This window comes from Heterodontus francisci, chromosome 7 (assembly GCF_036365525.1).
Source record: "Heterodontus francisci isolate sHetFra1 chromosome 7, sHetFra1.hap1, whole genome shotgun sequence".
In the NCBI taxonomy this organism is placed as follows: Eukaryota; Metazoa; Chordata; class Chondrichthyes; order Heterodontiformes; family Heterodontidae; genus Heterodontus; species Heterodontus francisci.
In genome coordinates, this window is record NC_090377.1 from 57304605 (window position 1) to 57316025 (window position 11421).

The following is an 11421-nucleotide window of genomic DNA, read 5'->3' on the forward strand; positions in this document are numbered from 1 at the left end:
GAGTAACAGGGTAGTGGTTATGGGGGACTTTAACTTTCCAAATATTGACTGGAAATACTATAGTTCGAGTACTTTAGATGGGTCTGTTTTTGTCCAGTGTGTGCAGGAGGGTTTTCTGACACAGGCCAACCAGGGGCAATGCCACATTGGATTTGGTACTGGGTAATGAACCCGGCCAGGTGTTCGATTTAGATGTAGGTGAGCACTTTGGCGATAGTGATCACAATTCGGTTAGGTTTACCTTAGCGATGGGCAGGGACAGGTATATACCGCAGGGCAAGAATTATAGCTGGGGGAAAGGAAATTATGACGCGATTAGGCAAGATTTAGGATGTGTAGGATGGGAAAGGAAACTGCAGGGGATGGGCACAAACGAAATGTGGAGCTTATTCAAGGAGCAGCTAATGCGTGTCCTTGATAAGTATGTACCTGTCAGGCAGGGAGGAAGTTGTCGAGCGAGGGAGCCGTGGTTTACTCAAGAAGTTGAAGCGCTTGTCAAGAGGAAGAGGGCGGCTTATGTTAGGATGAGACGTGAAGGCTCAGTTAGGGTGCTTGAGAGTTACAAGCTAGCCAGGAAGGATCTAAAGGGAGGGCTAAGAAGAGCAAGGAGAGGACACGAGAAGTCATTGGCGGATAGGATCAAAGAAAACCCTAAGGCTTTCTATAGGTATATCAGGAATAAAAGAATGATAAGAGTTAGAACAGGGCCAATCAAGGATAGTAGTGGGAAGTTGTGTGCGGAATCAGAGGAGATAGGGGAAGCGTTAAATGAATATTTTTCGTCAGTATTTACAGTAGAGAAAGAAAATGTTGCCGAGGAGATTACTGAGATACAGCCTACTAGGCTAGATGGGATTGAGATTCACAAGGAGGAGGTGTTAGCAATTTTGGAAAGAGTGAAAATAGATAAGTCCCCTGGGCCAGATGGGATTTATCCTAGGATTCTCTGGGAAGCCAGGGAGGAGATTGCAGAGCCGTTGTTGTTGATCGTTATGTCGTCATTGTCGACAGGAGTAGTGCCGGAGGACTGGAGGATAGCAAATGTTGTCCCCTTGTTCAAGAAGGGGAGTAGAGACAGCTCTGGTAATTATAGACCTGTGAGCCTTACTTCGGTTGTGGGTAAAATGTTGGAAAAGGTTATAAGAGATAGGATTTATAATCATCTTGAAAAGAATAAGTTCATTTGCGATAGTCAGCACGGTTTTGTGAAAGGTAGGTCGTGCCTCACAAACCTTATTGAGTTTTTCGAGAAGGTGACCAAACAGGTGGATGAGGGTAAAGCCGTGGATGTGGTGTATATGGATTTCAGTAAGGCATTTGATAAGGTTCCCCACGGTAGGCGATTGCAGAAAATACGGAAGTATGGGGTTGAAGGTGATTTAGAGCTTTGGATCAGAAATTGGCTAGCTGAAAGAAGACAGAGGGTGGTGGTTGATGGCAAATGTTCATCCTGGAGTTTAGTTACTAGTGGTGTACCGCAAGGTTCTGTTTTGGGGCCACTGCTGTTTGTCATTTTTATAAATGACCTGGATGAGGGTGTAGAAGGGTGGGTTAGTAAATTTGCGGATGACACGAAGGTCGGTGGAGTTATGGATAGTGTCGAAGGGTGTTGTAGGGTACAGAGGGACATAGATGGGCTGCAGAGCTGGGCTGAGACTTGGCAAATGGAGTTTAATGCGGAGAAGTGTGAGGTGATTCACTTTGGAAGGAGTAACAGCAATGCAGAGTACTGGGCTAATGGGAAGATTCTTGGTAGTGTAGATGAACAGAGAGATCTTGGTGTCCAGGTACATAAATCCCTGAAAGTTGCTACCCAGGTTAATAGGGCTGTTAAGAAGGCATATGGTGTGTTAGCTTTTATTAGTAGGGGGATCGAGTTTCGGAGCCACGAGGTCATGATGCAGCTGTACAAAACTCTGGTGAGGCCGCACCTTGAGTATTGCGTGCAGTTCTGGTCACCGCATTATAGGAAGGATGTGGAAGCTTTGGAAAGGGTGCAGAGGAGATTTACTGGGATGTTGCCTGGTATGGAAGGAAGGTCTTACGAGGAAAGGCTGAGGGACTTGGGGTTGTTTTCGTTAGAGAGAAGGAGGAGGAGAGGTGACTTAATAGAGACATACAAGATAATCAGAGGGTTAGATAGGGTGGATAGTGAGAGTCTTTTTCCTCGGATGATGATGGCAAACACGAGGGGACATAGCTTTAAGTTGAGGGGTGAAAGATATAGGACAGATGTCAGAGGTAGTTTCTTTACGCAGAGAGTAGTAGGGGCGTGGAACGCCCTGCCTGCAACAGTAGTAGACTCGCCAACTTTAAGGGCATTTAAGTGGTCATTGGATAGACATATGGATGAAAATGGAATAGTGTAGGTCAGATGGTCGGCGCAACATCGAGGGCCGAAGGGCCTGTACTGCGCTGTAATGTTCTAATGTTCTAAAAAAAAGACTCTGTTGGAATTCAAATTTGAATTAATCAATAATTCAAATAAAGCCACTGCAATTTAAGAGGAGTAAACTGCAAACTACATTTATACATAAACAGTGTAAAATAGAGCTGTTTGATAGTTATATAACTCCTACTTTCTTTTCCAATGGTCAGATAGAAGAAAGGCAGTTGCAGAACATAATGGAACACAGAATGAAGAAGAGGAAAAATTTGGCCAAAAGAATAAAAAGTGATCCCTCTAAAGTGACTTTTCGCTGTAATACCTGCAGCAAACTTGCCTGTTCAGGAAAAGATATTCAAGTAATTGAAAACATGCACCATGTCAACGTCACAGATGAGTTCAAGTATGATTTCTTAAAACTTTTGTGAATTTATCATGAAACGTATAGAATCTTGAATTTTAATTATTGTCATTATGTTTTCAACTCTGTGGAAAAATCTGAAATAAAATCAAAATCCTAGAAATACGAAGGCCAGTCAGCCTATGGAAGAAAAAAATAATAGGTTATGATGTTTTGTGATTATACCCCTCATTAGAAGTTATTTCTGCTGAAGGGTACAGCTAGAAGGCAACCAGTCTTTTTCGCTTTACATACATTGACTTGCCTGCTTTGTATTTCTAGGATTTTTGGTCCTTATTTCAGACTTCCATGGATGTTTGAGAATCATGATACTACAGAGATTGTATGCAACTTTTGAAATTGGTTAAATATCCGTGAACTTGTTAGGCACCAAAGCCAATCAGGCTATCATTTTTATACCTTGCAGCATTAATAAGCAATGCAAACCTTAAATCTTAGCCCCTCATCAACTTAACAAAGGGAACATTTTTACTAAAAGATTAATGCAAGTAGATTTTTGTGCACTATTTTCAAAAGATTAAAGAAAATATACAGATGCTGCACCTGAAGTTGACTTGCAAAATAAAAACATTTTTCTCGTGCCATTTATTTAAAATATTTTGTAAAAGACAAAACTGCTCTTATTGCTAAATAATACTTTGCAGCCAATTATAGTGGCTGTGCTTTGGCACTGTTATGTCCAATGTTTAAACTGATAATTTGTAGGATGGATTTCTAATTCAACTGGCCTTAAATATGAATTTTAATTCCCGTATTTCATTATAGAGATTTATATGGTGAACGAGAAAACAAAGCCTTGCAAGAGAAATGTCTTGATTATCAAACAAATCAAGAGATCTACTGCAAGAACTGTGGCCAGGTAAATTGAGATTTTATTTAATTTGTAACTGACTCAATTGTTACATAATTAGTTGTTATGCAAAGGCTAACTTCATTCTGCTTATCTTGTTTTAAAGCCATGGGGTACAATGATGGTCCATCGTGGAGTGAATTTACCATGTTTGTCAATCAGAAACTTTGTTGTGTTTATCAACGAGAAGAACTTTGATAAAGATACTTATAAAAAGTGGAGTGATGTCCCCTTCCAGCTGCCTAAATTCGACTATGTCAAATATTTTGAAAGTCATAGATAATGTTTGTGATGGCATTCTCCATGTTACATTTTGTGGTGGGCACATTTATCTTGTACCTGCATTATGCTGAATATTGATTAACCATTGCGTAACTTATAATCAGACAAGAAGAATGTATATGAATCCTGTGTGTGGTTGGACTAAAAGCCGTCTTGGAGTAATTTTATTTTATTACGAGCTTATTAACAAATGTTTCAGATAACACTTGTCATTACATTTTGTAAGATGATGAGCTGATCAGCAACGTATCCTCTATTTTTTTTTGTAGTGTGTGGGTGATTTAAATGCGCAGGCCCATTAAATTTTTTGTGCGGCTGCACGCACACAGTAATTTTAAAGGCCCAACTTGTATGCAGCCTGCACGGGAACATTCGGATGTGGCCGCACAGCTCAGAGAGAACATTGGTGATCAATCCCCTGTATGTTTGCTTTTTGATTTACGTTAGCATTAAGTAGTTCAAAGCTGAAAATGTGAGCTGGAGATAATTAAAGATTAAAAATAAATTATGATCGTATCCTGTACTACTAACTAGGCCCAGAAATTTGGCCCATTTTTGGGCGTGCAGAGGGCATAGTGTACGTTTCCCGTGACTGAAAGTTGAGGCATTCGGCTCCCCAGGTATTGAGGCTCCCCAGATATTAGGCCTCAAGCTTCATTGTAATGGTGCTGCAATGACCTCAGAGCCGCCTAGTGAAGAGTTGTGGAAAATCTGCTTGCTGCTAACTTAAGTGTATGGTAAATGGGTGTGGGGGTCACGGGGTTTGCTGGGGATCCATTGGACAGGGTACAGGGATTGAGAGGCTAGGGTTAGTTGACCATGGGGCTCTGGATCAGGGGTTGCAGAGCTGTGGATTGGGGGTGGAAGAGGAAAGATCAGGGTTCACTATCAGGATTAAACAGGGGTCAGGGTCAGGATTAAACAGGGGTCAGCCAATCAGTTCCTTTAATATGGGGTCTGGAGGAGTGTTACTGCTCCTCCCAACTCTAATTTCAGAAAAGTTACTTACCTTCTTCGTTGGTAGCAATCCTAGGGTCCACGATGATGGCACTGGCTTCCTTAGGGCAAACCATTCTTGGAGAGGGGACCTTAAACAGATGTTAGGCTCCTTATTTGCATATGCAGTGAACCTAAAACCTCCTTTAGGCATGGGCAAAGGAAACCTCTTGTTCTTTACTCTCTATAGCGGCTGGCACACTTGCGGGCAGAAATATGCACACACTTCTTGCCTGACATATTGGTACCTTAGTACTTCGAGTAATGCCAAAGAAACGGACACAGTGCAGAGCAACTTCTATGTCTTGGTGGCTGCAGCAGATCACCACTCAATCTTCTGTCTCACTCCAGTGAAATATAACTGTACTTTCCTCGAGAACAAGAAGTGTTCCTCTGCCTGAGCTGGATTTTGATTACTAAGGATTAGTGCAGTTTCTAATGGAATAAGTGGTTGAGACAGAAAGACATTAATCGACATTGGTTTCAACTTATTGCTCCTTCAGAGGTATAAATGGATCTTTTATGGAGATGAAAATACAATATTTTATGCTCAATAAAAAATATCTTTTACACAGATGTTTGTTCTTCTACCTTTGTTTGAAAATGTCATGAAAGCTTATGTTGGTGTTCTCAATCTTACATCAAATTACATTACATCAAAATCCTCATTGTCTCTTGTACCCAACTTTGTTGCAGACCCTTAAACGTGATAGTGGTCATCTGATAAAACATAGTAGAAGTAGCCAGTAATCTGGATTTGAATTAATATGGTGTAAATTATTGATACAGTCACACAAAACCATTTTCCCTAAAGCAATGAATAAATCAGTGATGATTCAGCTACAATAAGATTCAAGGCAGTGGCAACCTTGACTGGCATAGACAGTACTGTTCTCCTGGTGGAACTGGGTTCCAGTTAACATATCTCCACAATTGCTTCCAGAGGTGGGGATGGGCAAATGCAGCCTTCTGAGGCACTGACACACAGAAAAGTCCCTTCTGAGGAGCGTATCTGCAAGTTGGGAAGAAACGTTTTCGGTGATACTTCTGTCTACGTGTGTCCATTATGACCTCTCCTGTATCTTCATCCTCCTTCTCTTCAGTATGAAGGATTCTTATTGCTAAACTATTTTTTAATTCATTCACAAGGTATGGGCACTGCTGTTATTGCCCACCACAAAATCTGCAACTCCAGTCAAAAACTTTACTTTCTACAAAGCTGCCTAAAAAGTAGTAATAAATCCCAAAATAAATATGCAGCAAAGTAACAGTGTTCGTCATCACCAAGTTACCCCAGGCTCCAAGCAACACTACTTCTAAATTCCAGAGTAGCCACACACCATGACTTCCTCTCTGCCAGCACCAGTGTATGGTTCATTATATTAAAAAGGAGAATTTACTCATAACAGATGTAGCTGTCAGCCCCAAGTATCAGTCACATATCTAATAAAGAAGCTTTGCTCGCTCTCAAAAACAGTAAAGGCTACCAGTAGTGCAGTAATAATCTGCTAATGCCACAAATCTACAACAGGACCAACCTTTCAACAAAAAGTAGTATGAAAAACTATTCAGTGAAGTAAGGACATGAACAACATTTCTGCTGTTCCTGCTGTTACTGCATAGTGAGCCTAGCCAGCCCACCATTTCCCAATCAAAATTCTTTAGTTAAATTACAATGGGTGCTTTCTGACAGCTTTCCAAGGTGCAAATTGTAACATAATTAAATGGGGATCTCTGCAATACTATCAGTACCAATCTTTTATTTGTTTTCTAGCCTCTCACTGTGACTCAGATGGACAGGTTTCATGATTCACATTTTGGCAATCATTTCCAAATTATTAATCATTTATTTTGGGAACTGGGGTGATATCGCCTAAGACACTCTCATCAAAATGATGTAGGAAACTGTTGTATTATCTCTTTCTGACTAATACAAACAAAGCATCAAGGGTTTGAATGCAGAGCTTTAATGAAGACTTTTGTTGCTTCAGTTTATGTATGATAACTGACTGCAAGAGAACTAAATCATGTGATATTGCATCTCTTCCTGTGATGACATACATATTAGCATAAACATATATTTAAATGATAATAAAAGCAAAATACTGCGGATGCTGGAAATCTGAAACAAAAACAAGAAATGCTGGAATCACTCAGCAGGTCTGGCAGCATCTGTGGAAAGAGAAGCAGAGTTAACGTTTCGGGTCAGTGACCCTTCTTCGGAACTCAATGATTATGTTTAACATACTGACAAACACACTATCACAACAGAAACCTCCAGATAAATTCTGCTCAGCACAGGGAAGGTCTAGCATGAGTCACCACAACCACTTCATAGAGCATAAGGTCGATCTGTGGAGGCATGCAGACAGCAAATTTAGCACTGTAGACACTCTTTTCGAATGCAGCACATTTCTCCCGTGTTTACATTCCTGGGGGGTCCAAAGCACATTTCCTAGCCGAGCAGAGAAATATTTCCTTATGGACATGTTCAGCTTGAGCAGACATAGGGACCAAAACGAAGCAAAAAGTCAGTTGGTGGTTAAAGTTTAAAAAGAAATTCCCTGAAAAACATCAATGATACAGCAGGTATTTTATTGGAAAAAGCCAACCATGGGTATGAAAGAGTATTTTCTCTGGTTGAAGAGTCTGTAGCAAGAAGTCATCAATATAAAATTGTCACTTAAAAGCTTAAGAGAGGTTAGAAATTGCTGGAGCTGAGAATGCATTTCTACTGGGAGTGAGAGACCACTGCATCTTTTAAGAGAAACAATTGATAGTACTCAAAACAGAAGGAAATATTTGAGGAGAAAGCCGAATCACAGTACTTTGGAGTGCTACAGTACCTTAGGAGGGGCTATAGGTTGTTAAGGAACACCACACAACCTCAAAGTCATCCTAGGCAAGGCTTCTGATGACCAGATAATAGAGAAACTAGGATTGGTTTTAGATTATGGTAGACAATAGCCAGACTGGACATGATTCACCAAATGGCATCCTAGTGTGTTGTGACCTATGGTTCAATTGTACAGAACCTTATTAAAACTCATCAGGGAACTTACGTTCGGCGGCAGCGCACAGTGGCGCAGTGGTTAGCACCGCAGCCTCACAGCTCCAGTGACCCGGGTTCGATTCCGGGTACTGCCTGTGTGGAGTTTGCAAGTTCTCCCTGTGTCTGCGTGGGTTTTCTCCGGGTGCTCCGGTTTCCTCCCACAAGACCAAAAGACTTGCAGGTTGATAGGTAAATTGGCCATTATAAATTGTCACTAGTATAGGTAGGGAAATATAGGGACAGGTGGGGATGTTTGGTAGGAATATGGGATTAGTGTAGGATTAGTGTAAATGGGTGGTTGATGTTCGGCACAGACTCGGTGGGCCGAAGGGCCTGTTTCAGTGCTGTATCTCTAATCTAATCTAATCTAATCTAAAAACATATGTCATGCAGGCCCCCACCTGCCAAGAATGAGGCATATTAATTTTGTCATATGAACATTGATTTTTAACTGTTGCTGGGAAGAAGAAAAGGCCTGTTACAAGGGCTGCCAGACACATAGCTGAAAAATATTTGCATACTAACAGACAGTGCTTGTGGAGACAAAGAGACTATTCCCTGGTCCACTTAACTCACAATGGCTTTTGACCACCAGACATTGAATGTGTAAGGAAGAGCATTGCAGAAGCTGCTAAGGTGATACAATCCACAAAAGCCAGGACTGGTTAAACCAGCTGGTCACATGACTAACAGGCTGGTACAGGGTTTTTTGAACAAGCCACAGAGTTTGAACTCAAAAAAAGACTGTTTGCTTTGGGACTGAGAAGACCTCTCCTGTCTGCTCCTATCTCTTTCTCATGGAACTCCAAATCCACTAAAGATGTGAACCACAAGAAAGAAAAGTCTCCTACATTGAACAAGGTTTAAGAAGAATACTCGGACCCAATGAAAAGCAAGACCTACCTACAATCAAGGAACCTACAGCGAGCTCGAAGAACCGTGACAAAAATCATCTTCAGATATTGCCTCAACTTTTCCACTTTATTTCTTCTGCTCTTTTCTGTCTCTATCTGCATGTGTGTGTCGCGTATGCATGCTAGCACAAGCGTGTCACGAATCCGTAGGTGTTAACTGAATTAGAGTTTAAGTTTAATAAAGTTCAACATTTTTTCTTTAAACCTAAGAAAACCTGTTTGGCTGGTTTCTTTGCCTTACAATTGGAAAGCAGTGAACTAGGATTCACTAAGGGGGAGCTAAAAAAAATGGTGTGTTTAAAATTAAACCCTGTTGCAGTAAGACTAGGTGAAGGCTGAGAGGGTACCCTAGACCCCTTTCTCACCTGGTCCTAACATATAGAAATTCTATGAATGTATACAACTTTTTTTGCTGTTTCAATTAAGAAAAGACAGAACTCTCATTTTTGTAGAACCTTTCACAACCTCGGTGTCCCAAAATGTTTCACAGCCAATCAATTACTTTTGAAGTGCAGTCACTGTTGTAATGCAGGGAAATGTGGTAGCCACCTTGTGCACAGCAATGTCTGACAAAAGGAATTGAGATAAATTACCAGATAATCTGTTTTAATAATGTTGGCTGTGGGATAAATATAGTCGAAGAAAACTGGAGAGCTCCCCTGATGTATATAAGATTAAGCAGTATACTGCAATGCTGTAATCTGCAACTAATACCTTTATGGGAGCATGGTACATTGGTCTGTAAATGTGCCTGATTAAGAATTGCTAGTCTTCCTAATGACCTACAAGCAAACATTATTCACCCCTTTTAAATGAAAATTTAGGAGATGCTGCAGGTTATTAAGGAATGCTGCGGAATGTCAAAGTCATCCTACAAGGCTTCTGAAGACCAGATGCTGGAAAAACCAGGACCCTTTTTAGCTGAGTAGGAATATCAGGGGCTGAGAAAAAAGTTGCTTGTGTTGGTACTTCCATTCCATCATCAACAGTTATTCTTGCTGTCTAATAGCAAATGATGGGCCTAATTCCATTAGGTGAATTTTGTTTTGGGTTGATATGACTTTTGTTTTAGAAATCCATTTGTAATTAAATAGAAGGCAGGTTTTATCCCCTGATCAGAAGACATATGCAACTGCTCCCCACCATGTCATGCTAGAATCACAAGGCTTGTTGGCTTATTGTCAAATCCAGACCACATCATCTATCATTAGAGAGCCATGTTTACAGAGAAAAAACATAATCAGTGGGTTATGAGACACATGTGACTATTATAAAATAGCTCACTTTTTCTTCCAAAAGATCCTTTCCGGTTCTCCCCCCATAGTACCAGATTCTCCCACACAGAACCGTTTAAAGAAAGTAACAGTCTCCATTTAAGAAGTCAGCACAGCGAGGCCAGGAGAAAAGTCATGCTGAAACTGCATCCACTACAAACATGAAAGCTTTATGGAAAGTATGTCAATTACAGTAAATGGCACTCAGCTTCCACAAGAGACTGGAAAAATAACAAGAAATTTGGACCTGATTTCTAAAAGACCATGAACAGCATCTGTTTAGGCAATGCTATTTTCTTACCAACTAAGAAAATTTGAGTTTGATACATAACTTCACTAAAACAAATAACTCAAATTCACTGAAACATAGAGCTGAATTTTACTGCGACAACAATAATTCCACTGCTGGAGATGAAAATAGGAGGCAATCCAGCTTCAACTGGCGATGGGACCTCGGCAGCGGCAACTTAATTTGCTGCATGGCCCGGCGTCTAATTAAAGACGGTGGCCCACTTCCAAGAACCGTTGGCCTAATCAGAGGCTAGTGGTGGCGACTGCTGAGGCTGCAGCTGCAGGGAGAGCGTGCCTCAATGACCAGGTGCCCTTGAAGAAGGATAGGCGGTGTTGGAGAATGTCAGAGGCAGGCAGGCAGATGCCAGCGATTGGGGGAGGGTTCATTAAGTACCTTTGGCACCATGGCCACGGGGGCCATGGTGTGCCCAAAATGGAGGATCCCCTGTGGAACCCACTGGGAGGCCGCGGCATATGGTGGCAGGTCCCCCGATGTGGGCAAATGCCCGCAGAGGTGAGGTGTCCTTTAATTGCCCTCTTAAGTGGCTCAATTGGCCTCCTGGCAAGCGGCCAATCTACTAACTTACCTGCCACTGGCAAAATGGCATGAGGCAGGGAAGATGTTGGGCATCTCCCACCCCCTGACACATCCCTGTGTCATTTTGCCAGCCTTCCCACCTTCCAACCTGTCCCTAAGGTGCCTGGAAAATTCCAGTCATAGGCTTCAATTTTAACTCCAGTTGGTTTTGGGCACGTGGATGGCGGGGGTGGAGTGCAGGTGGGGGGGTGCGGGGGGAGTTGTAGACTTACCCGCTGCTCCAGAATTGAAGAAATGGCTATTTTAACACCCAGACCTCATCTAAACCCAATGGGTAAAATTTTTGTTTTTATTATTTAGAGATACAGCACGGAAACAGGCCCTTCGGCCCACCGAGTCTGTGCTGACCATTAACCA

The 11421-nt window shown here is 41.6% G+C and overlaps 1 protein-coding gene across 1 annotated transcript in view; it reads left to right on the forward strand.

Moving 5' to 3' along the window:
* ifih1 (interferon induced with helicase C domain 1) overlaps positions 1-5495 on the forward strand; it is a 149002-nt gene extending 143507 nt beyond the window's left edge. The window contains exons 14-16 of the mRNA XM_068035237.1: positions 2599-2789; positions 3573-3666; positions 3764-5495. Coding sequence (XP_067891338.1) covers positions 2599-2789; positions 3573-3666; positions 3764-3940 — 462 coding nt within the window. The 3' untranslated portion in view covers positions 3941-5495. The remainder of the gene's footprint in view (positions 1-2598; positions 2790-3572; positions 3667-3763) is intronic.
* Positions 5496-11421: the final 5926 nt, after the last annotated feature.